This window comes from Chlorocebus sabaeus, chromosome 9 (assembly GCF_047675955.1).
Source record: "Chlorocebus sabaeus isolate Y175 chromosome 9, mChlSab1.0.hap1, whole genome shotgun sequence".
Lineage (NCBI taxonomy): Eukaryota > Metazoa > Chordata > Mammalia > Primates > Cercopithecidae > Chlorocebus > Chlorocebus sabaeus.
The window spans coordinates 105,426,118-105,452,549 of record NC_132912.1 but is presented as its reverse complement, the minus strand read 5'-3'; the positions used below and the strand labels follow the sequence as shown (position 1 = coordinate 105,452,549).

The 26,432-nt window shown below is 56.8% G+C and overlaps 1 protein-coding gene across 1 annotated transcript; it reads right to left on the bottom strand.

The window, feature by feature from the left end:
* Positions 1-10,340: 10,340 nt before the first annotated feature.
* TRIM8 (tripartite motif containing 8) lies at positions 10,341-25,416 on the bottom strand. Its single transcript, XM_007963982.3, is given in 7 exon segments — positions 10,341-11,434; positions 11,436-11,905; positions 12,267-12,382; positions 12,515-12,546; positions 13,352-13,585; positions 13,915-14,010; positions 23,825-25,416. Coding segments are annotated over 7 exon segments (1,656 nt in total). The 5' UTR covers positions 24,395-25,416; the 3' UTR covers positions 10,341-11,296.
* Positions 25,417-26,432: the final 1,016 nt, after the last annotated feature.

The window sequence follows — 26,432 nt, the reverse complement described above, 5'->3', positions numbered from 1 at the left end:
CCTCGCTCTTTGCCACTCACCCTGTTTTCAGGATCCAGAAGACCCTGTCCTGGGGTCCCAGAGTCAGCTGCTGCTCTGGATGCCACCAGTAGAGGGGGCAGGAAGTGCCCAGCCCCACCCTTACATCCCAAGAAAAGGACCCTGGGGAGGCTGTTGCCATTGGGGCTCTGGCCTGAGATCAGCTGCCTCCACTCCCACCCAGGGCTCAGAATCCCCTGTGCCAGCCCCCTGGAGGTGCAGCCCTAGGAGCCCCCTCAGACCGCTGGAGCAGGAGGAGAAAGAGCTGACCATAGGAGACACACGGGCTCTGTCCACAGGCAGTTCCTCTTGGCCATATTCCTAACACTAGAGAGGCCTGTCACCCAGACCACCACTGACCCATGTGGGAGGTGATGCCCCACACCAGAGTACAAGGCGTGGCACCAGCTGCAGACCCCTCAGCCAGTTCCCTTGGGTAGGCACAAGCTATATAGCTACATTTGACCCTGCCTGTGACACCAGCCAGACCCCTCCCTGGGCCTGCGTTTCAGCACTCTCCCCGAGCCCAGGCCCAGGCCCACCTGGAGCACCTGCTCCCGGGTTGGAGCCCAGCATTCTCCTTCCCTAGCCCTCCTTGCTGCCAGGACGTCAGAATCCTGATGCCGGTCCACCAACCTCAGCCCCCTTGGATTCCCTTTGGAGGCGCAGAGCAAGCCTGGTCTAGGGCTGTCACATAGGAATGGGGCTTCCCTCGAGCCTCCAGAGGACAGTGCCAAAGCCATTTTCCTGCTGGAATGCTACAGATGGCTTCTAGGAAGAAGGGGATAAGAAGCTTTGGTTTGTAAACAACAGCCCATCCTGGACCAAGGGATCCAATCCAGCCCAACTCTCCCCTCACTCTCCCCAGCTCCTATGGGGATGTAGCCTGGATTTCATCCTCACTCATGCCCCAGGCCCCTTTCCCACCCTGAGACCTCCAGATCTGGCATAGCAGCAGTTCGGGAGAAGAGAAAGCGGGAGGAAGGGGCATTCAGGGGCTGAGATGCTGATCCAGGCAGTGGGGGAGGCATCTGCACAGCTGCAGGCAGCCCCCCTACCCCCAGTCTGTGAATGGGTACCTCACCCTCTCCCACCCGCCTGCCACTGCTCCTGAAACAGTTGGTCCTAATGAACACTAAGCAAGGAGGGCAGCTGTGAGCATGATCCATATGCATGGGAGGTGTATATTTATCCTCACATCCCGCCCCACCCTGCAGCTGCTGCCATCCCCTATGCCAGGAGGGTGAGTGGGCACCAGGGCCCAGCCTGCTCCCGGGCTCCCAGGCCCTCACTTCTCCCAGCCCTCCCTCCCCAACCCACGCCCACAGCCTTCACTTGACCCATTTTGGAGGCAGAAGTTTGTATGTGTGTTTGAGAGAAAGAGAGTGCACACATCATTTCCCCAGTTGGTGCTTTGATTTCCTCTGAAGCATCTTGATTGCGGATGTACAATGGCATCTTGCTGCCAGTGCTCCCTCAGCAGCTTCTGGCTCCACGCTGCCTCCTCCCTGGAGCCGGGATTTTCTGCTGACTCCGGGGCCCATGGCTAGCTGGCAGGGAAGGGGAAGGCTTAATCCAGGCTTCCATCCCTTAGCTGAGCAGCAGGACCTGGACACCCAGCCACCCGCCTTCCCGCTCCTTAGACTGGGTTGAGGGTGTACCCTGAACCCCACCTGTCTCTCCCTTGGCCCTCCCACTGCCTCCCAGCCTGGTCTGGACTCCCCTGCCTGCTCCTCCTTCGAGGGATTAGTGCCATTATTAAAATGCAGTCCCCTGCTCAGATGCCTTCAGAGGCCCTGCTGCTGTGGGTCCCTCAAGCCAAACCATTTACCCTGTTATTCAAGGCCCTGCTGATCTGACCCCAAACCTTTTTAATGGACTTATCAGCCATGGACTCCACACAGCCTTTGTGCCCACATCTCTGCTCACTACTCCCCCAAGCATAATCCCCACAATTTCATTTTCCCACCTGTGTTCACAGCGACCTCCTCCCTGGGATGTCTGCCCCCTCTTTTGAGTTTTCCCTTCCTTTAGGGCATGCTTCAAGCCCCACCTCCCTAAGAGGACAGCTGGGTACCCTCTAACCCTCTTCCTGTGAAACTCTTCATCCAGCAAATATCTCCTGAGCAGAAGCAAAACCCCTCCCATGGCCTGAGCCCTGTCCCCTCACTGCCTGTCTGACCTCATCACTCGCTGCTCTCTCCCACCCCCAACTCTTCCCAGCTGCCCTCACCCCCGACTGTTCCTGAAACAACATTTTCTGCCAGAGGCCTTTGTGCTGGTTCTCTCTGCCAGAAACACTCTTGCTCCAAGTATCCCCCAGATCTTGCCCCCCAACATTCTTGAGGTTTCCCATCTCCTCAACCAGACTTTGCCCAGTCCTCCCTATAAACACTTCCACACCCGCTCCCCTCCTGGCATCCCCTGTGTCCCCAACCTGCTTTGCCTTCCTGGACTGTACTTATCACCAACTCATGGTGACTTGTTTTTTTTGTTTGTTTGCTTTTTTTTTTTTTTTTTTTGAGATGGAGTTTCACATACCTAGCACATAGAAGGAACATTCCATGCCTCAGTTTCTTTTTCTTTTCTGTTTTTTTGGAGATGGAGTTTTGCTCTTCCGCCCAAACTGGAGTTCAGTGGCACGATCTTGGCTCACTGCAACCTCCGCCTCCCAGGTTCAAGCAATTCTCCTGCCTCAGCCTCACAGGTAGTTGGGACTACAGGCATGCGCCACCATGCCCGGCTAATTTTGTATTTTAGTAAAGACAGGGTTTCACCATGTTGTTTAGGCTGGTCTCGAACTCCTGACCTCAGGTGATCTGCTGGGATTACAGGCTTTTTTTTTTTTTTTTTTTTTTTTGAGATGGAGTCTCGCTCTGTCACCCAGGCTGGAGTACAGTGTCGCAATCTCTGCTCACTGCAAGATCCGCCTCCTGTGTTCACACTATTCTCCTGCCTCAGCCTCCCGAGTAGCTGGGACTACAGGCGCCCGCCACCACACCCAGCTAATTTTTTTGTATTTTTAGTAGAGACGGGGTTTCACTGTGTTAGCCAGGATGGTCTCGATCTCCTGACCTCGTGATCCGCCCGCCTCGGCCTCCCAAAGTGCTGGGATTACACTTTGAGATGTGTAGCCACTGCACCCAGCCTTTTTTTTTTTTTTTTTTTTTGAGACAGAGTCTTGCTCTGTCGCCCGGGCCAGAGTGCAGTGACACAATCTCGGCTCACTGTAACTTCTGCCTCCTGGGTTCAAGTGATTCTCTTGCCTCAGCCTCCCAAGTAGCTGGGACTACAGGCGTGCATCACCATGCCCGGCTATTTTTGTATTTTTAGTAGAGACGGAGTTTTGCCATGTTGACCAGTCTGGTCTTGAACTCCTGACCTCAGGTGATCTGCCCACCTTGGCCTCCCAAAGTGCTGGGATTACAGGTGTGAGCCACTGTGCCCGGCCTCATGGTGACTTTTTTTTTTTTTTTTTTTTGGAAATGGAGTCTCACTCTGTCGCCCAGGCTGGAGTGCAGTGGTGTGATCTCAGCTCACTGCAACCTCCACCTCCCAGGTTCAAGTGATGATTCTCCTGCCTCAGGCTCTTGAGTAGCTGGGATTACAGGCGCCTGCCACCACTCCTGGCTAATTTTTGTACTTTTAATAGAGACGAGGTTTCACCATGTTGGCCAGGCTGTTCTTGAACTCCCGACCTCGGGTGATCCACCGGCCTCAGCATCCCAAAGTGCTGGAATTACAGGCATGAGCCAGTGCGCCCGGCCATTCTGTGCCATCTCGAAGCCCCCATGCTACAAGCTGCATACCACCTCACATATCACCCCCTGCTTGCCTCAGTGTAAATAATAATAATAAACAAATCTATATCACAAAGCAGATGGGTTCTCCCTCAAGAAAGAGCCAATTATTGAATATCTGGTGCAAGGAGAAGTCATAAATATCCCAGTTTGCTACAGTTGAGAGGCATTAACCACACAATAATGACAGAAAACTGGTCTCTCATGAAGGAAACATTCGAAGATCCCCCTAGTGTAGAGCTCTGGGATAAGTCCAGGCCACTGCACTCCAGCCTGGATGACAGAGCAAGACTGTCTCAAAAAAAAAAAAAAAAAAAAGAGAGAGAGATCGAGAATAGATACGGTAGAGACCAGAGCTCTATCCATCAGCTTTCTATTGGTTATGTGGAAGGACTTTCACTGCGACAGTGACATCCTGAGGTTGTGGGCTGTGCAGGAATTCCAGCAGAGTTGGAACACATGCTATCCTGGAAGGGAAGACAGACTTTGGGATTCAGGTAGAAGGAGAGAGAGTTGGGAAAGAACGACAGAAACTGAAGGAAGAAGCTCATGTTCTCGGGACCAGCCCCTTCCTGGTCCAGGCAGATCCCCCCTCAACCCTAGCAGACTCTGCCCCATACTGTGAAGTATTTCCCATTCCTCCCAGCCTCCAAAGAAGACTCTGGAATCTTAGCCCTGGAAAAGCCTGAACCCCAGGCCCTGCCCCAGCTCTTCTGCACAGAGTATAAGACAGAGGCAATCTAGGGCCGGGTGCAGTGGCTCACGCCTGTAATCCCAGCACTTTGGGAGGCTGAGGTGGGCCGATCATGAGGTCAGGAGATCGAGATCATCCTGGTTAACACGGTGAAACCCCGTCTCTACAAAAACTACAAAAAAGTTAGCCGGGTGTGGTGGGGGCGCCTGTAGTCCCAGCTACTCAGGAGGCTGAGGCAGGAGAATGGCATGAACCTGGGAGGCGGAGCTTGCAGTGAGCCAAGATTGCGTCACTGCACTCCAGCCTGGGAGACAGAGCAAGACACCGTCTCCACAAAAAAAAAAAAAAAAAAAAAAGACAGCGGCAACCTAAGAGTGCTCTCAATTTCATTCCTTGCCCTCTTAACAAAAAGAAACAGGATTCAGAGGATTCTAGAACCAGTACCAGAATCCGGGTTCTGGAGACCACTGTTTTTAAAGCTCCTCCAAGGAAGAATTTTCCAAAAACATGCAGGGAGGCTATTTTATTTATTTATTTTTTTGAGTCGCAGTCTTGCTCTGTCACCCAGGCTGGAGTACAGTGGCACAATCTCGGCTCACTGCAACCTCCACCTCCCAGGTTCAAACAATTCTCCTGCCTCAGTCTCCCAAGTAGCTGGGATTACAGGCACCCACCACCACGCCCTGCTAATTTTTGTATTTTTATTAGAGACAGGGGTTCACCATGTTGGCCAGGCTGGTTCGAACTCCTGACCTTAGGCGATCAGCCCACCTCAGCCTCACAAAGTGCTGGGATTACAGGCATAAGACACCATGCCAGGCTTTTATTTTATTTTACTTTACTTTACTTTATTTACTTGAGACAGGGTCTCACTCTGTCACCCAGGCTGGAGTTCAGTGGTGCTTCAGCCTTGACCTCCCAGGCTCAAGGGATCCTCCAGCAATCAAGTGATCCTCTTGCCTCAGCCTCCTGAGTAGCTGGGACCACAGGCACATGCCAGCAAGTCAGGTTAAATTTTTAATTTTTTGTTTGTGTGTGTGTGTTTTTCTTTGTTTGTTTGTTTGAGACAGGAATCTCTGTCGTACAGACTGGAGTGCAGTGGCGTGATCTCGGCTCACTGCAAGCTCCGCCTCCTGGGTTCACGCCATTCTACTGCCTCTGCCTCCCAAGTAGCTGGGACTATAGGTGCCCGCCACCACGCCCAGCTAATTTTTTGCATTTTTAGTAGAGACGAGATTTCACTGTGCTAGCCAGGATGGTCTCAATCTCCTGACCTCGTGATCTGCCCGCCTCGGCCTCCCAAAGTGCTGGAATTACAGGCGTGAGCCAATACGCCTGGCTTTTTTTTTTTTTTTTGATATGAGTCTCGCGCTGTTACCCTGGTTGTAGTGCAATGGCGCGATCTTCGCTCACTGCAACCTCCACCTCCCCAGTTCAAGCAATTCTCCTGCCTCAGGCTCCCCAGGAGCTGGGATTACAGGCGCCTGCCACCACACCTAGATAAATTTTTTTTTTTTTTTGAGACGGAGTCTTGCTCTGTCCCCAGGCTGGAGTACAGTGGTGCGATCTCAGCTCACTGCAACCTCCACCTCCTAGGTTCAAGCGATTCCCCTACCTCAGCCTCCCAAGTAGCTGGGATTATAGGCACGCGCCACAATGCCCGGCTAATTTTTTGTATTTTAGTAGAGATGGGGTTTCACCATGTTGGCCAAGATGGTCTCGATCTCCTGACCTTGTGATCCACCCACCTCGGCCTCCCCAAGTGCTGGGATTACAGGAGTGAGCCACCGTGACCGGCCCAGATAATTTTTTTTTTATTTTTAGTAGAGTGGGGCTTTCACCATGTTGGCCAGGCTGGTCTCGAACTCCTGACCTCAAGTGATCTGCCTGCCTTGGCCTCCCAAAGTGTTGGGATTACAGGCATGAGCCACTGCGCCCAGCCTAATATTTTAATTTTTTGTAGAGACAGGATCTCCCTATATTGCTCATGCTGGTCTCTTTAAGGGATCCTCATGCCTCAGCCTCCCAAAGTGCTGGGATCACCTTAGAAGAGGAGCTGTAGTGTGGTGATGTCTGTCTGGGGATACCTAGGGATCACAACTCCAGCTCCTTCACCCCCCCACACTTTCGTTGGGTCAGCCCTGCTCCCATTTCTTAGCAGGCTGGAGTGGGAGGTTAGGGAAGGACATGCCTCTGATCCTCTCTCCAGGGCTGCCTCCCCCAGAATTTACAGGCTGCAGAGGTGGGGTAGGGAACTCCCCAGGCGGCTAGATGGGTCCTGGGTCCTGAAGTTGCAAATTGAATTTGTTCTACCCCACCCTCGGATGGGAGAAGATGAGGGTGCCTTAGGAAGGCCAAGGTGACAATGACAGGATGAGTGGAAGAGTGTGAGCAGGGCCTGTAAGAACCCTGAGGTGAGGTTAGAATGTGGGGGTCTCAGCTTGGAGAAGGGGGCCCTGGGGTGCTGACTCAGTGGGTCAGGGCACCCACCCTTGTCTCCTGCCTCCCACCCCAGGGTGCCCTTTGAAGCTGGGAGGGTGCTTTGAGCTGGGGTCTCCTGGCCAGATGCGCTGGGAGAGGGGGTGGAGCTGATCATCCCCCAGGCCTCGCCCTCCCCACCCCCACCTTCAGACTCCCTTCTTGGCCCAGAGACCGTTTCCGGCAGTTGCAGGGGGCACCCATCACCCCCCAGGCTCCCGCCTTGCAGCTGTTCCCCAGCTGCCCTGCCCCACCCCAAAGACAGCTGGGAGCGAGGCCTAGGGAGGGGGCAGGAGTGGCCCAGCTGCTGGGCTCCGGGCTGGGATGGGGAGGGCGGCAACATGAAAGAGCTGGGGCCGGCAGGCGGCAGAGGAAACCACCCCCGCCCCCTCCCTCGCGGTGGCCTCCCTGCAGTCTCAGCACATCTGGGCCACAGGTCTGTGGGGTGGGGAGACGCGGTTGGATCCCCAACCCTTCCCGGAAAGGGGAGGCGTGATGGCCTCTGGGGGAAGGCAGGAGGGGAGGGCCGTGTGCTGGGGCACCTGTGGCTGCAGCCGGCTCTCCAAGGGGCCACCAGTTCAGGGCAGAGAAGGCCCCTCCGATGACTTCTGAGTGAGCCTGTTCCCTGGGGCAGCCCCAGCTCTTTCTGGGCCTCCTCTGCCCCTGACCCTTTTGGGAGCTGGGTGACAGCTGCTCCTACAAAGCCAGGGACAGCTGGATGGCTGGGGACAGCTGGGTGGGTTAGCATCTCCCTGCTTCCCTGGCTGCCTAGGGATCCCCCCAAGCCAACTCTGGGCAGCTGCTGCTTCACCTATAGATGTGTGCGTGAGCGTGTGTTTGTCTGGGGTGGGCTTCAAAGCTGGGACGTGGAGGGGCTCGAGCCCATCCCATTCCCACCAGAATGTCCCCTCCAGATATCAGATCTCAGTGGACTGACGCACCTGGAGAAAGGGCCTCTCCCCTCAGTCAAAACAAAACTAGGCCAAGTGGGAAAGAAATTGGGCAGCTTTCTGTCTTGGCTCCCAACTGTTGGCATGGGGGATGTCCCAGGGTTCCTGGGAACTGGAGAAAGGGACGGTGAGACAGAAGCAGATGTCAGTGGAGTGAAGTGACTGTCCACCGCTACCTGTCCCCAGGCATCCTGCACCCTGGGCTGGAGGGGCACTGTGCTCCAGCCATCTCCCCACTCCCTTTAGCCCCAAACAGGTGCACAGGGAGGGAAGGGGGAGGCCAGCTGTTGTCATAAAGTTCCTGGCTCCCTGCCACACTGGAGAAGGGAACGATGAAGCAAGGGTCCACCATCCCACCCGAGTCATCCTCTACTCGCACAGGGCAGGAAGGCGGAGGCAGTTAGCAAGATTATGACTATGGTTTGGTCTGGCCAGCCCCAGTCTTTATTTTTCTTTATTTTTTCCCCTTTGAGACAGGATCTTGCTCTGTTGCCCAAGCTGGAGTGCAGTGGCAAGATCTCAGCTCACTGCAACCTCCACCTCCCAGCCTCAAGCAATCCTCCCAGTCTCCAGAGTAGCTAGGACCACAGGCCCACAGCACCACGCTTGGCTAATTTTTCATTTTAGTAGAGATGGGGTTTCACCATGTGACTCAGGCTGGTTTTGAACTCCTGGACTCAAGTGATCCATCCACCTTGGTCTCTCAAAGTGCTGGGATTACAGGCGTGAGCCAACGTGCTTGGCAAGCCTTTATTTTTCTGGGGGGGGGGGGGGGGCGTGGCTAGGGGTCAGTGAGGCTTGGACCACTGGCATGGGACATTTTGTTTTTTTGAGATGGAGTCTGGCTCTGTCACCCAGGCTAGAGTGCAGTGGCACGATCTTGGCTCACTGCAACCTCTACCTCCTGGGTTCAAGTGATTCTCCTGCCTCAGCCTCCTGAGTAGCTGGGATTACAGGCGCCCACCACCATGCTGGCTAATTTTTGTATTTTTAGTAGAGATGAAATTTCACGTTGACCAGGCTGGTCTCGAACTCCCGACCTCAGGTGATCCGCCCGCCTCGGCCTCCCAAAGTGTTGGGATTACAAGCCTGAGCCACTGTGCCTGGCAAGCATGGGACTTTACATGGCTCTCTGCCTTGTCCTGGGCTTCCTGGGGTAGGTGGCATTCAGGCCCTGATTCTGCTCAAACAAGAGGAAAGACAGCTAGTCACCCAGCAGAGTACAGAAGTACATGGGCTGTGGACTTAACAGCTCCGTGCAGAGCATCAGTCTACAACTGGAGCCTTTTGATGATGAGGTCCCTCTCCAGAGAAGGGCCTTGGGGTGTCCCAGCTTATTCTCCCCACAGTGGCCTCTGTGACAAGCAGCAGGGAGGACCCTGGCCACCCCGATGGCAGCACTTCTCCAACCCCAGGATGTGTCAGAATAGAATTAAAAATGCAAATTCCTGGGCTCTCAGAGATTCCCAATGAGTCTAAGCTGGGCCTCAGGAATCAGCGCCCCTACCTCTCTCTTTTTTTTTTTTTTTTTTTTTTGAGACAGGGTCTCGCTCTGTTGCTTTGTTGCGCAGGCTGGAGTGCAGTGACTTGATCTAGGCCTACTGCAACCTCTGCCTCCCAGGCTCAAGCAGTTCTCCCACCTCAGTCCCAGAGTAGCTGGGACCACAGGTGTGGTGTGCGCCACCAAGCCCAACTAATTTTTGTATTTTTTGTAGAAACAGGGTTTCGACATGTTGCCCAGCTTGGTCTCAAACCCCTGAGTTCAAGCAATTTGCCTGCCTTGGCCTCCCAAAGTGTCAGGATTACAGGCGTGAGCCATAGCAAGAAATCAGCCCTTTTAACAAGCTCCCAAGACATGCTTGAGACTTGGAGAAGCTCTGCCAAAGTGGATGGGGACAAGATGTCTTTTTCATCTTGCCACCTCACCTCCACCCCTCCCAAGGCCAAAGCCCCAAGTCCAAAGGAAGTATGGACCCGAGTGGTCCCCTCTCCCTATGTGGGCCATGGCCTAGCTAGATGACATTCTGTCTCTATGCCCACAGCCCTGCACAGTGCCTGGCACATAGTGTGCACTCAAATATTTGTGGCCTGAAGGAGGTAAACTTTGCAAGACCCATAGAAAGGTGTTTCTCCTTTGTCCTCAGCTAAGAGCACACTGGCAGAACCTCAAAGAGATGCCAGGGCCCAGGGGGCATGGGGCTGGGCCTGGGAGGCCCTGGGCAAATATTTGTCAAATGAACCCAAGGCCAAGAGCAGACGGAGTCAGTGCCTGACGAAATGACATTCACAGGCCTGGAACCAGCTGGACCCGGGAGGCAAAATCAAGACAAGGAGGGCAGGGGCCCCTCCCCACACTGATCCCAGGCCTCGGGGGGACAGGGGAACAGGCGAGGCAGGGAGTGGGACTGCGCCATCATGTTTATTAGAAGGTTGGATTTTGGTGTGTGCTCTAGACAGATTACAGAATAAATACCTGCGCCTTGAGAACAGGAAGTCCACGATTCATACAAAGTGCTCACTACAGGAAGTTGCTGTGTCAAAATCCAGGCAAGGACCCAACTCCGGGCAGCCCCTCCTCCCTGCTGACCTCAACAAGGGCTGTGCTATTTTTTTTATTTTATTATTTCTTTTATTTCTCTTTATTATTATTAATATTATTATTATTTGCTTTTAATGTGGTCACTATCATTGGCAAAGTTCCTTTTCCCCTTTCCTGGACATAGGGTTCCTGTCTTTAAAAGATTCCACTCTGAGGCTGAAGGTGCCAAAAGCTGCTTGAGAAGTGGCCTTTGAACTCCGTCTGGGAAGATGGTGAGGAGAAGGAAGCAGGAGAAATCATTCTTGGTTTAAAAAAATAAAAAACAAAAACAAAAGTCCCACAATCTAAAGGTCATTCCTTACTCGATCAGTGATCAAACTGCCCAAAAGGAAAACAAGAGGAGAAACAAACCCTGGGCGTTCCTCCCGGGCAGGGTAAGAAGGGTGGGACCCCCAAGCTTTCAGGGAAGCTAAGGCTCCTTCCAGCCACAGGGGTGTGAAGGTGAAGGAGTAGAGGAAAAAAGGAGAGACAGAAGAGAGCTCAGCGCCTTGACACAGACACTTTCCCATCTCCAGGGCCACCTGCGGTCCCAGCCCAGGCCAGCTCCCACTGTCACCTGTGCGTCCAGGAGATTCATAATAAAAAAAATCAGAAACAAAGCCAAAACCAAAACAAAATCCAAAAGGAAAAGACCTGGGGCAATGGAATGAGGAAGAGGGGAGGCGAGGAAAGTAGAAGGGCAGGTCTCTGGATGCATAACTCCCGAGCCCGGGGGCCGGGGAGGAAGATTCCCCAGCGCCCCGCCGCCTGCGTGGCGTTAGCTCGTCACGTAGTGTTTGGTGGACGGCTGCCCATACACCCTGTAGAAATCCTGGTGGCCGGGCTGCTGGGAGGCGTCAAGCCAGTCTCTGACCGCCAGGCTGGGAAGGGACTGGGGGACGGAGGGTGTGGGCGGGGAGCGGGTGTGAGTACTCCTGCGAGGGCACTGTCCAGGGAAAGTGGCCGGAGCGGGGGTAGGGCTGGTGGCCGCCATGGTTGGCCACGGAAGAACAGTAACAGTTGTCCACAGAACAGACGAGAATCTTGCGGCCGCCATACTGGGGGAGCATGGGCTGCTGGGCGGCGGAGCCATTGGGATACTGCGATGGGGGGAACACGGGGCTTGAGTGCACTGGTTGGGCGCCGCCCGGCAGGGCCACCAAGTGCTGCGTGGAGCTGCAGGGCCCCAGGGGCTGCCCAGACTGGCCCTCACCGCTGGCTGTGCCCGCCGCCCCGTACTGGCCGCCCACAGGGCCCGACGACGTCTCTAGGAAACTGGCCTCTGGGAAGGCCGTTGAGTGCTTGCGCTTTTCCGCCCCAGAGCTGCTCACGCCACAAGGGTACAGGGGGACACTCTGCAGGAAGGGCACCGGCGTGCTGAAGGGGCCTGTGGAGAGTTGGGGCAAAAGTCGCCAAAGCTCCCGCCCCAAACAACCTAGGCCTCCTCTCCCTGGGTTGGACCTGGGGACCATTGACACCTAGAGGCTCGAGAATGTTACATCTCAGGTGATGCTTGCTCCTCTACAATTAGGAGGTAGAGAATAGTTATATCCCCACTTTAAGCTGAAGAAATGGAGGCTGGGGAGGTCATGTTGCTTACCCACTGTCCCACAGCTACAAGTGGCAAAGCCAGGATATGAGGACAGGTCTCCCAGACTGGGCCACACTGCCTCTTGGAGGGAAAGCTCTGGCGCTGAACCCCTCCCCAAAGGGCCCTGTCTCCCTTCGGCGGAACACCCCACCCTCACCTTCTAGCATTTTCCGCAGCTGCTTCTCCTTCTTGGCCACCTCGTTCAGGAAGAGCTTGGAGTTCAGGTGGCCGATCTTAGGGGGGGAAAGGCTGCTGCCCGTGCAGGTCTGGGTCCTGGGGGCAGTGGACGGGGCATCTGCTGTGAGGAGGCATCACCGGTGAGCCCGCCCTACCTCCCCGCCATGGGCCTGGTCCCCCTGCCCTCCCTAGGATGTGCCCCCGGGAGGGCTGGGGCCATCAGCTCACCTGTCCATCAGGATTTTCACAGACTTGGTGTTCTGTTGGGGGAAAGAAAAGGGTCAAGTCAGTGGAAAAGGCAGCCCAGGGAGAGCCCGGGGAGAGGGGAAGACAAAAGCTGCCCCCCGAGAGTCTCCCCCAGGCCAGGTGGATCCTCTCATTCTGGACAGAAAGTGGCAGGGGTTGGGGTGGCCATTTGCGGAAGAAGAGCTAACATTTACTGAGCTCTTGCCACATGACCCAGGCATTGTTAAGTGCTTTCTGTGCATCTATAACTTCATCCAGATAGCTACCCAAGAAGAAGGGCTCTGCAGGCCCACACTGTTTTAGCTCAAGTCTTTGGGGCCAGATGTGTTTTGGAATTTGGAAATTTTTTTGATTTTAGAAGGAATATACAGTGCCTATATCATATATTACATATCATCCCCAGCAAGACATAACAATTGAATACATCAACATTTCTGCAGCAAAATGTTTGAATTTTCCGACCAAGTGAGATAAAGACCACAAATTGCCTAACATCAGTTCAGGTCAATTTTTGCTGTTAAATTAGATGCCAAAACTTGTTTCTGTTAGTTTTCAGAGATGTTTATAAATATGGAATTGTGGATAAAGAATAGTAGCCCTGTATCATCAACACTACTTTGCAGGTGAGGGAACAAGGCCCGGGATGTACCTATGACTTGCCCAAGGTCACAGTGCTAGAAAGAGCAGGCAGGTGAATTTGAACCCATGCACGCTGGCTCCAAAGGCAAGGGCATGTGAGCTACAGGTCGGGGAAACTGCAGATCTCAATTTGGAAATGGCCCTCTGGGTGCCAACAGCCTGGTCCTTGGCCCAGCTCACCTTCATGAAGCTGACATCCTCCGTCTTATCAAAGAGCAACTGCAGGGAGCCCAGCAGCTTCTTGGCCTCCTGCATGCGCTCCCCGAGGTGCAGCGCCTGCGCTGCGTTCTCGCTGCAGAACTTGGCCTGGGCCTTGTCCAGGACCTCCACTGTCTGCCGCAGATCCTCGTCCAGCAGTTGGTGCAGTTTCTCGTACTGCAGCCGAACTTCCTCCTTCAGTTGGCTCACTTTCTCCTGTGAGTACAGGGGGTAGGAGTGGGCAGGCAGGTGAGCACTGGAGACCTTTGGTTTCCCCCTCTTACCCATCTCACATCCTAGAACTCCAAGTTACCAGGCTGCCCCAGGCTCCCAGGGGCAAGGTCTGACCTGCCAGTTCCCCACTGGTAGCACAGGGCTCTGGGCCAGCATCCCTTGGCACCAGTGGGTATCCACGGACAGTTCACTGAATGACTGATGGAATGGTTCTGGCGTAGAGCCACACAATCAGTCCTTAGTGAGGAACTCACCCAAAGCCCTGCACTCAAGCCACCCCCATCCCTCAGCATGGCCTTGGGCTTAGCTACCTCCACCAGGCGCTTGTCTGACTCGAGTTTGTACAGCTGGTCCTCAATGTCCTGCTCTCGCTCCTCCAGCCGGTCCTGCTGCTTCATAAGCATCTTCTGCAGGGACAGTTGGATGGGGGTATCAGAGGGGCTGTGGCTCCAACCCTGACCCATGCTTCCCTCTACACAACACATGCATCCTATGGATCCTTTGACCCGATGGCACCAAGCCTCTGCCACCCAGCCCCTCTGGCCCCCTCCAATCCCAGGGGCCTATTACTAGCTCTCCCCAGAATAGCTTCCCATGCATATTTATTTATTTATTATTTTTTTAGATGGAGTCTCATTCTGTTGCCCAGGCTGGAGTGCAGTGGTGCAATCTCGGCTCACTGTAACATCTGCCTCCCGGGTTCAAGTGATTCTCCTGCCTTAGCCTCCCAAGTAGCTGGGATTACAGGCGTGCGCCACAACGCCCAGCTAATTTTTTTGTAGTTTTAGTAGAGACGGGGTTTCACCATGTTGGCCAGGCTCGTCTCAAACTAATGACCTCAAATGATCTGCCCACCTTGGCCTCCCAAAGTGCAGGGATTATGGGTGTGAGCCACCATGCCCAGCCCCCATGCATATTTAAACCCTGAGCTTTCGAGGCAGGGCTACACCAACCTCTGTTCTAAGCACTTTTCCTGTATAGATTTATCTAATCATCTCAGTAATGTCATAAGGTAAGTACTATCATTATTCTCATTCCACAGAAGAGGAAACTGAGGCCTAGAGAGGTTAAGTAATTTGTCCATGGTCATGCAGCTTGTAAATAGCAGAGCTTGGGCACAAACCCAGGTGATCTGGCAGCAGGGTCCACTCTTACCCAGTCTGTGCTGCCTCTCCCTGGGGAGCGTCATCTAAGAGATAAGTACCCTAAGATGCAGGGGGTCAAATTCCCTTCCAAAGCCACATGAGCCTCTGTCCCAGTCCAGAGATCTCACTTTATATTCGCCTTACATTAGGCGGGAACCAAGCCTGCCACCCCCTCCCTTGTTCTTAAGACCAAGAGCTAGGACTCTGGAGTCCTGGCTAGCTCCCTCAGCCCCTTAGTGGGACCCAGGCAGAAAGGAGATTTGGGGTCTCCTAAGACCTGAGGCCAGGCTGCTGGAAGGTACTGGACCAAGCTGCCCTTCTCAGCTCATAATCTCCTGTCCCCACAACCCCTTCCCTGCCAGCCACTTCATCTCTCCTGCCCTCCTCCCACCAGATATGCCTCTTCAGACAGGCTCTCTCCCCTGCTCAAAAACTCTGTGACTCCCTGCTATCAACTACTTTAGCATGGCAATGAGACTCTTTTACATCCTGACTCTTCCAGCCAGCTGGGCTGGTATCCTGTCCCCAACACTCCGCACATGGAAACTCCCTGCACCTCTAAGTACATTCTTCTGCAGCCCACAGTGCCTCCTCCCTCCCCTGTCTATCCTTCAAGGCCCAACTTAAATCCCTACCACTCTAGGAAACTTTCCATGACCCCCGCTCTGAGGCTGTGCAGGTCCCTCCCGGTCCTGGCTACGGGGTGGGGCTGTCCCACTCTGCCCTCCCTCTCAGGTTGTGCTATCCAATATAGTAGCCACTAGTCATATGTGGCTATTTAAATCCAAGTTAACAAAAAATAAAAAATAAGGTCGGGCACTGTGGCTCATGCCTGTAATCCCAGCACTTTGGGAGGCCAAGGCGGGCGGATCACCTGAGGTCAGGAGTTTGAGACCAGCTTGACTAACATGGAGAAACCCAGTATCTACTAAAAATACAAAATCAGCTGGGCGAGGTGGTGCATGCCTGTAATCCCAACTACTCAGGAGGCTGAGGCAGAAGAACCCGGGAGGCGAAGGTTGTAGTGAGCCAAGATCGCACCATTGCACTCCAGCCTGGGCAACAAGAGCGAAAGTCTGTCTCAAAAAAAAAAAAAAAAAAAAGTTAAATATCAGTTCCTTATGCACCAGCCCCATTTCAAGTGGCCAGTACCTACGTATCACTAGTCTCAGATACTAAAGTTACAAAATGTTACCATCATGCAGAAGTTCTATTAGACAGCACTATTCTGGAGTCTTCTAATTGCCTCACAAACCATGGTCTCATCTGCCTACAAGACACAGGGCCTCTTAAGAACGGGGATTTGCTGCTGTCTTTCTCCACTTTCAGAGACAGGCCACACAAAGGCCTGGGCGGCTTGAGATGCATAACAAATTCACTCAATAAGCCCACGGGTTCCACACACAAAATAAAATTTGCAAAGCAGCTCTGTGTAACCACAGACATTCACAGTAACTGTCATGCCACAAGGAGTGCTTCTCTTTCTTCCTCTGTGGGGGCCTCAGAGTAGCCCTCCAGTTCAACGTCATGACTCCCACCCCAGTCACACCCAGCTGGCCCCCGGAAGACAAGCTGCCATCAATCCCTTCCTCATCCCACCAGCCCATTTTATGTAGGGGCAAACCAAGGCCCACCAGAGACTTCAGCCAGACCCCATTTTGTGTTGGAGGCTACTCTGGAAATAACCAGAACCCTGGGAGCAGGAGGAAGTGTGGGGGTGAGGCTTTCACCTCATAAGCTGGGTGCAAGGGGCCCACACACAACTTAACCTTTCAGTGACCCAGGACAGGACTTCTAAAAGAAACAGACCCGGGAGACCTTGCTCTGCCCCCAGAAGCGCCAAGAGGCACAGGAATCTGCTGCCAGCCCAAGGGGTCAGAGCCTGACAGCACACACAGCATGGGCGGGCAGGCGCAGGGGCGCCCAGCACAAAGCTGCACATGCACATAAGAATACCTTGCCACCGGCCGGGCGCGGTGGCTCAAGCCTGTAATCCCAGCACTTTGGGAGGCCGAGACGGGTGGATCACGAGGTCAGGAGATCGAGACCACCCTGGCTAACACGGTGAAACCCCGTCTCTACTAAAAAATACAAAAAACTAGCCGGGCGAGGTGGGGGGCACCTGTAGTCCCAGCTACTCGGGAGGCTGAGGCAGGAGAATGGCGTGAACCCGGGAGGCGGAGCTTGCAGTGAGCTGAGATCCGGCCACTGCACTCCAGCCTGGGTGACAGAGCGAGACTCCGTCTCAAAAAAAAAAAAGAATACCTTGCCACCTGAGCCCCGAGCCCGCCTCAGGTGTGCTGGCGGGCACAGCCACAGGTGCAAACACACTACACCCAACCCCCTCACAGGGAAGGTTGGACCTCCTTGGAGGCCCCAGACAATGGCGAGAGGCCTGGCACGATGGCGAGGAGGCCAGGACACTCCAGGAACATCAGGCCCGCTGACCTCCCCTGGAACAATTGGCCCTCAAATTCTTGCCTGCTGGCTGCCCCATGCCTACCCTCAAGAGGACAAGGTCCCCCTCAGGTACTCCTCAGAGTCCAGGTCACTCCCTCCATCCAGTGCTCAGGACATCTGAAAGGCCCTGCTGGCGCCACACATCTCGCACCATGGGCTTCCTGCATGGCTGCTTCTCCACGACCAAACCCACCAGGAGCTGGTTCAGGGCGGACCCAAGTGAGTCCCAGGGGAGGGGTAGGAAAGAGGCAGCTCCAAGGTCCCAGCGCAGCTTAAGGACAGGAGCGGAGCTGTCCACACCCACCCCGCAGGCTGGTGGGTGCCCCTTTGCCCCATCCCTTGCCGATGCCCAGGGAGTGACCCCTCAGGGCACAGCAGAGAGAGGGCCTTCCTGTCCAGTCCTGCGGGGGTGGGGCTCAGCCCCTTCCCTCTTCTTCCGGGCTTTCCTCAGTTTTCCCTGGCAGCACTTCTACCCTGGGAGCCAGCAGAGTCTTCCCGAGCTTCTCTGTCCCGGGCACTCTGGGTGGGACACCAGCCCAGGCCACACAGAGGCATGGCCACAGTCCCTAGCAGGTGGGAGGGTTTCATTTCCCCCTCCTGCTGCAGAGGCCACTGGGCTCCTGTCTCTGCTGCAGGGGTTGGAGTGAGAGCAGGAAGGGGAAGGAGGCTGGCCAGGGGGTGCCAGTCAGGGAGGAGTTGGGGGGTTGCACTGGCCTGGCCTGCTCTCCCTCGGGGCCAGTTCCTGCTACAGACAGCGCCTGGGAGAACAGTGGGAGCTGCTGCCGCCTCAAGCCTGGGAAATTGGAAAGAAGATGGGAAATGCCCGCCTGCTGTCCCCTTCACGACCCCACCCCAGTTCACCAAATGAGCAAATCAGGATGCCAGGACACTGGAAGATGCTGGAAGACAGGGAGCAGAGGAAGGAAGACCCGGACCCCCCACCACCAGTAGCCTCCTTTCCATCCCAACCCCCACCTGCCTCCCCAGGGAATGGCTAAGAGCCAATGCCCCATTTCCCACCTGAGAAAAACCCATAGCTGAGATCGGACCGGATTTCCCAGCTCAATTCAGAGCAAGTACTCTCCGAGCAGGTAGATGGGGCTGGGGGCACCTTACACACGCCACTGCACCCCCACACCCATCCCCCAGGGTGCGTGGCCTGGACTGCGCACACTGGAGCACGCAGGAGCAGAGAAGAGCAAAGTGGAATGTGGCCAGGGCTAGAAGCTCTGGAGGCCCCAGGCCTCCAGGGAGACAGGGACTAGGTGGGGCCCAGGGAGGACCTTCACAGCCCCAGCCCTGCCTATCGGGCCTCAGGCCTTCGGTGGTCTGCCCAGAGCCTGTGAGGACAAAAGCATGAAGAATCAGGAGCCATCATTCCCACCCTCCACCACCTGGGCCACCACTCCTCAGCTTTACCGTTGCTCCCTCTGACTCCCCTCCCAGCCTGGAGCAGGGAACCCTGAGCCCCTACAGTCCTGCCCCAGGAAAGCCTCATGTCCCTCTGGAGCCTGACTGGCCACACCAGCTGCCATTTTTGATGCCAGACTAGACTGGGCAGACGGGTAAGGCTTGGGGACTCTAGTCTGTATAAAAGTTAATAAATAATAATAATAAAACCCTCAAGTCAACCTTGAAGAGAAACAAGGTCAGGAGGAAACAGGGCCCCAGGGACCGGGAAAGAGGCAGTCTCTAGGTTTTCAGACAAGACCAGTGCTGGCTCCAAAAGCCCCTGTGGTGGTGGGAGAGGCAGAGCAGGGAGGGGCAAGAAGAGGGGGTTGGGCAGCCTCTTCCTGCTCAGGTCCCTGCCCGGTGACTCTCCGGCCAGCTCCAGCTCTGGCTCCAGCCCCCTCCTCACAGCCACCCCATCCTAACCCTCCCCTACTCCTCCCCCTGGTCCCTGTCCCCATCTCTCCCTGGGTCTCTGGGCCCATAGCACTCTCCCCTTTCCTCAGAGAAGCTTCTGCCTGCCCTAAACCCCCTTTCCATGCCTCAAGCCTCTGCCTTGGGCTATCATGTGAACCCCAGGCTTGGGAAACCACAGGCCGCAGAGGGAAGGGGCTCCAGGGCAGGCACCAGGGCAAGGAGAGAGGCAGCACCTCAGATGTGAGCCCGGCAGACCCCAGAGAGGGCTTCCCAGCTGCAGAGTGGAATTAGCTTTTGCCATGCAGAGAGCAGCGCTCTGGGGCAGCAGAACAAAGAGGCGAGAGAGAAAGCCCCCCTTTGTCTGGCTTTGAATGCCAGGCCAGCCGGGAAGGAAGGCTTTCCCAGAGCCAGGGAGGAGGCCAGCCAGGCCAGCCTGCTCAGCCCGGGGCAGGGGCCCAAGCCGGGCTTGCTCCGCCTCGCCAGACTGTGCCCAATACAACAGCACAGGACCCATTCGGCTCCTACCTCCAATACCCGCCACAGGCTCACTCCAAGGGGAAGCCCATCTTTCCCTCCTTTCCCCGACACCCCCACCACAGGGGGACGTCCCAGGACCCCTGACAAACTCACAGCCACCAAGCAAGGATCACCTGAGCAGGCACTCACAGAGCAGCACAGTAGTGCTGCCAACTGTCAGGAAGGCACACTCAACTTCGACTCACAGGCACTCAGCAGGCCTGGTAGGCAGACACGGCCGCGCAACTAGAGACTGAAGTCAGGCACGCTGTGCCTTCTCAGAGACACCCATGTGAGATACAAAAAAATCAGTCACATCCAAGATACACGACCCAGATGTGCTGGCTACACATGCACACACACACGCCTGCAGACAGACACGGACGTGCGGCCACCCAGGGCTGCAGGAGTCAGAGTAGTCAATATTGTGTGCATGACAGGTGCCCGGCCATGTCAGCAGGATCCTGGGATGGGGGTGGGCAGCTGGGCCTCTGCCTGAGGCTCTGTTTCAGGGGCAACGGAGGAAGGCCAAGCCAGGGCCTCCTTCCACGAAGACTCGGGGTGGCCATAGAAGGGGCCACATGATCTCACACCACACACACACGTGCGTGCACACAAACACACACACCCCTGCAGGAGTATGGTCTGCTGTGGGGAGATGGAGCAGTGAGGTCTGCACTGCTGGAGTCAGGCTGCAGCCCCAGCCTCAGCACCAGCCCCAGTAGAGCCAGCCCTCACTCTTACTGTGTACTCAGAGACAGACAAATGGAGAGGAAACCCAGGATTCCCTCCAGGGTCTCAGGGTGACCCCTCCAGCCACCGGCAATGTGCACAGGATCCCCTCACTCCAAGCAGGGGCAGATCCCACGCTGGCCCAAGCAGTGGGATCTCCTCCCCCAGAGAACACCTATTCTTGACTCTGAACCTCTGAGAATGCAAGGAACAGGGTCCTAGCAACATGTTCAGCCTTGCTCGGGGACGCCAGGGACGATGCAGAAACAACTGTAACTGCACAAGACTCAAGCAGATATACCTGCATAGACACACACGCACTACATACCTGCAGGCCCCTCACACATGCAACCGGGCCTACACTTGGGTCTTCTTTCCATGTCGTGGGGGGTCATGAGTTAAGGACGCCCCCCCTCCAGCTCCCATCAGTCCCTAATTGCTTTAGATGAACTCCTGAACCTGGGGGCCAGGAGGGGTCTGACCACTCAGGATTGCCAGGACTGAGCCCACCTGGATGTCCAAATCTTGGGCCCTTAGCTTCCCCACAACCTCATGGGAGAGCACATTTAGGATCTAGGCACATCCTAGAGAATGGTCTCGGGACCATCCAGTGAGTATTCAGGCCTCAGGCAATGTGGCCGACAACTGGCTTCCCAAGGGAAGATTAGGGCAACAACCTGCTTGGGCCTGATTCTGAGAGTCCTCCTTGTAGTCCCCCAGGATGGATGGAGGCCCTGCTCGCCCTCCTGCTGGGTCCCTGCTCTAAGCCATGGCCCATGTACACCTGTGGATGCTGTGAGTATGTGATGGTGAGGCCACCAGGGAGGGATTAATCTGGGTTTCCTATTTCTAGCCAATTGACAGGCATGTCAGCAATCCCCCTGGGAGGGCAGAAGAGGATGCACAAGAAGCAGAGCCTAGATTTTAACGCAAGTGCCAGGTCTCTGTGCTTCTGCCCCTGTATCCTGGGGAATTCTGTGGCCCTTGCCCACAATACCAGCAAAGGCCCTTTAAGGCAGACTTCCTCCAGCCAGGGAAAAGGGGCCAAGGAAAAGAGCTCCACCCACTGCCCCTGTTTGGCCTACAGAGAGTGCAGAGGGTTCTTCCATTCAGGTTCCTATGGCTCACCCCCTCCTCTCCCTCCTGGGAGGGCAGGCAGGGCCCCTATTTCTCCACATTCAATGAGTCAAACTCACACTTGAGTGACACTGGGCTACCGAAGGCTTTCCAACCCCAGTGGCCTGGGGCACCAGAAAGAATCAGGGGCCTCCAGAGGAGGAACTTGGAGAAGGATGGGGCTCAGGCTGCCACTGCAGGGCACAGCTGCTGAACGCACAGAATTGCACATCTGGCCCTGATGCAACCCACTACTTCTGAGCCTGCCCACACCAGGCACAAGAAAGCACGCGCACGGGCACACACACGCACGCACACGCACACACACGTACAAACACCCTGCGGAGTTGTCGACAAAGTTCAGTGCCTGCTTCCATCCAATCCATGAGTCTGGAGATGAGGGGCCTACTGGGGGGCACCCCAGGGAATACTCTGCATGCACATGCCACCCACCCACCCCTGCTTGTGCCCCAAACTGTAGAGATGGGAGACAGGTGCATTGGAGGGCGAAACACACAGTCTCAAAGACACTCAAAAACACAGACACCTAAAGCTATCCTCCTACACCAAGTCAGGTGTAATTATGTTTTCTCTCCCACCCCAATTAAAGACATCCCTAGCACTCAGACCAGCTACAGCAGCACTGTGGGTGCGAGCAGGCATCTGCACATCGCCCAGGTTACTGCCCCTCCCCTGTTCCTTTTAGCCACATCTCCTTTCCCCTCCTCTCATTTTCCACTGCCAATCCCAGGACAGAACTGGACAGCCCTCCTTTCTCCTGCCTCTGCACTTTTCCTGGCCTCCTCCCCCAGCCCTTCCATCTTTATTAATAGCAGCAGCTTCCCAATACTGGGGGAAGTGTGGGCTGTGCCTGCCCTGAACTGGGGTGGAGGACACAGCGGGTGGAGGACACACTTCCTTTAAGAAACCAGAGGCCTATCCTGGCACACAAACCCAGGGCTAGTCCATCCGATTGGAAACTAATTATACAGTAAATCGTATTTGCTGTCCCCACCCCAGCCTGTGGTGGCCCTCCTGCCTTTTGTTGGTTGTATGTGTATGTTTTTTAATTGCTAAACAGTGACTCATTCTGACTGGTCCCCCCACACAGGAAACAGCCACATCTCCAATCATGCCCTGAACTGAGCTTCCTCATACCCAGCCTCCCCACTGGCCTCCACTAACCTCCAGGGATCCCCACCCAGAGACACTCCCACACCCACCAGAGCACAGCCTAGCCCACAGATATCACACCCAGGCCTCAGGCCCCAGGTCCCAGGCCCCAAGGTGGGGCTTCAGAGAGGACTCCTCGGTGTCAGACCAACCCCTTCCTTTCGGTATGACTCAACCCTGAAAGCCAGAAGACTGGGGAGGGACCTAGGAGGAGCCCCCTCCACTGAAGGGGACGGAAGTATTGCCTCAGTCCAGCTCCAAAAGTAGGCCCAGAGGCCTGAGGGGGGAGAAGGTTTGACATTGGCCGCGGCCGCAGGGTGTATACAATGGGAGGGGACGCGGTTCTGTAATCACCCAGCCGGCAGCCCAGGGGAGCCAGCTGCCTGAAACCAGATTTCAAGGCGGCTCAACCTTAAACCCACAGGATTCTTTTTCCGTCTTCCACTTCCCCTCCCCAAATGTGGGAGGGCGGCGAGAGGGTTGGGCTAGGCGAGAGGGCCAGGATGATGAAGACACATACTTGAAGGTTTGTTCATGCGGCCCGTGCGACACACAGGCAAGGGCAGCGATTCTCACACAGGGAGAGCCGGCTCTCGGGAGGAATCCAAATAGCGGAGCCGCTGTCCGGGCCTCGCTGGCTGCCCAGGCCCTGTCCAGAGAGATGGCCGGAGTTCTGCTCTCCCTCCGGAAGCTCCCCCCACCCCCCCAATGTGTTTCCAATAGCGCTGAAAACTAACATGGCTGCTTTTGTTTACTTCCTCATTGGTATGCCAGCATCATGGATCATGTCAGCCACAGCAGCGGCACCGGGACACTCATTACATAAACAGCAGCTGGAGAGGCAGGACCGGGGTCACTGCCTCGGTGACTTCCCGTAGGGCCTACAGCAACAAGGCTGGGGGAGGGAGCTGCGCACCACAGAAAAGCAACACCCAGACTCTACCCCTGACGGTCCCACACCCCAATCCCATAAAGCACTCAGAAGACGGACCCTGTGCGCACAGGTGCGAGAATGTACCAAGTAGCGACCCGGGGCCCTTCTTCCCAGGACCCTGTCCCCAAACTTTCAGAGAAGAGTTTGGCCAGGGGTTACTGGCCTGATGTCACAAGAGTCAGCCTGTCGGGATGGGTGGTCCCCGGGCGGGAGGGAGGGAGGAAGGAACTGTGTGTGTCTGTGTGTGTGTGCGCGCGCGCGCGCGTGTAGGGTACTTGCCCGGATTTCATTCCTTCGGATCTCCACGTCGCACACCGAGTGTCCCTGATGCGCGCCGCTGTAGTAGCAGCAGTACTGGCACACGGCCACCTGCTCGGCCTCGCAGTGGTAGAGGCGGTAGGCGTTGTGCTGCGGGCAGCTCCAGGCCCGCACGTCGTCCGCCTCCACCAGGAGGTGCCCGCGGGCGGTGGAGGGCTGCTGCAGGTGCGTCTGCACGTGGGACTGGCAGCAGGGCGCCTCGCAGCGCAGGCAGACCTTCTGGGCGGGCAGCGGGGGGCCGCGGCGGCAGAACACGCAGTGCAGCGCCGCCGGCGGCTTCTCCACGTGCAGGGCGTTGAACTTCTCCACGATGTTGGTGAGCTTCAGGTTCTTCTCCAGGCCCGGCTTCTGGTTGTAGGCCTGGTTGCACTCTGGGCAGCGCACGAGGCCGCTGTCCTTAGCCCACGCCTCGCCGATGCAGCCACGGCAGAAGTTGTGTTTGCACGGCAGCTGCACTGGCTCCACGAAGACGTGCAGGCAGATGGGGCAGATGAGCTCCTCCTCGAAGCAGTTCTTCCAATTCTCCGCCATGGCGGCCGCGGGCAGGGGGGCCGGGGCAGGCTTCCCCGACTCCCCAGCCCGGGGGGTCCGTCCAGAGCCGCTGTAGGCCCACCGAGCCCCGAGCTCCGGCCCCAGCCGGCCCCGACGGTCGCTCAGTCAGCAGCGCCTTCCGCGTGCCCGCCCCCCGGAGGAGGGAGCCGCGGTCCTCACGCCGCGCGCGCAGCCGGCTGCGTCTCCTCCTCCTCCCGAGCGCCTAGCGGGAGGCGGCGGACTGCGCCAGGGCCGCGGCCGGGGCTCCAGCCCTGGAGGGGAGCTCCGGGGTCCAAATTCCATATAAGAGGCCGCCTCCCCGTCGGCGCGGCTAGGGCAGTGGCGGCCCGCGGCCTGCGCTCGGCCCCGCGGCTGACATTGGGGCGCGCCCCGCAGTAGACGGAGCCTGGGAGCAGCACACTTCCTCCGGCGGCGGCAGCAGCTGCGGCTCCTGCCTGGCTCGTCGGCGCCGCGCCTCCCTCGCGAGGGCCGGGGTCTGGGGTCCGCGGGGCCAGGAGGCGAGGGTGGCCGCGCCGAGGGCTGTTAGATCCGGACGGGGCGGGAGGGGCGGGCCGGCGGTCCCTGGGCCACGGTGCGGGCGTCCCCCGGCTGGCTGGCCGGGCGCGGGCTGCGGGGCGCGGGCGGGCCGACTCCGGGGCGCTGCGTGCGCGCAGGGGCAGTCATTCAGATGAAATTCCAGTCCCCGGCCAGAGACACCAGCCCGCCTCTGCCTTCCTCCTCCCTTCACAAATAGAAACGGAAGGGGGAGGGAGAGAAGTGGAAAAAAAGGCAACCGGCGAGGGAGGGAGGGAGAAGCCCCGGCGGCGCTCGGGCCTGACCCCCGGGCGGCTACTTCTGCGCTCCCCCGAGGCCCGGAGCCCCCGCCGCGGAGAGACCCCGCGCGCCCGTCTCCGCGCTGGGCGGGCGCCCGGGCTCTGCTGAGGAAAACAAGGATTGATCAAACTAGAAAGGAATTTTTCTCAACTGCTAATGAACAGGAGGCTCGGCTCCCGGCCCTCCCCTCCCCTCCCCCGGCCCTCCCCCTTCGCCCCCCCGGCCCCCTCCCCCCCACTTTCTTTTCTTCTCGGCCTCTGCTCGGGCCTGGAAGGCTCGGGGCTGCGGTCGGAGCCAGCCTGCGGCGGCGGGGCCAGGCCAAGCCACCTCCCTCAGCGCCCAGCCATCTTGGGCTTCGCGGCGGCGGCCGGGGTCTGGGCGCACTCGCTGAGGGGCCCGCGGCGTCCTCTAGCTCCTTTTTCTTTTTTTTTTTTTTTGGTGAGATTTTTTTTTTCCACGGGGAGGGCTGGCGGCCTCCAACAAATTAGGAGAGAGAGGGGAGAAAACTCGAAGTCCCGATTTCTCTCCACCTCTGCTCCACCCACCCCGGTCCTGTCCAAAAAATAAAAAAAAGATGAGAATTGGAAGAAGTCGGCAGAAAGGCGAGCGCCCGCGGTCCCCGGCTGCTGCCCAGGCGACGCGTCCGGGGCGGGCCCGCGCCCGTTGCTCGGTCCGAGGTCCGTCTGTCTGCCCGCTGCTTCTCAAGAGAGGGGAGGGCGCTTCGGGCAAGGTCTCCGCAGCGGCTGTCGCCTCAGAGCTTTATCCTCAGATCAAAAAAGAAAAAAGAGGAAGAAAAAATCCCAACCCCAACACTCTCATCACAGCCACCTTCAGCCATCTTGCGCTTATTATTATTATTTCAGGAATAATCTGTTTAATAAAAATACCTGCGTATCCAGCCCCTCCCCCGCGTCCTGGGGTCCCCGCCCCCTTTTAATAATAATCTCGATAATAAAAACGATCGGCTGGCCGGGCAGTCCGCGGCGGCCCTTTCCTGCCTCGACTTGCTCGAGCCCGGCTCTCCCCACGGGAAGGGGCGCCGCGGGGTGGGGGTGCGTCCCCGTCGCCCGCGCCAGGAGGAAAGGGCGCCCACGCCGCCGCCGCCGCGAGGAAGGCGGACGGCTGAGAAGCCGCGGCCCGCGGGACCAGCTGGAGGGGCACTCGGGGGTCCCGGCGCCCCCGCCACGGCCCGGCCTGGGAGTCC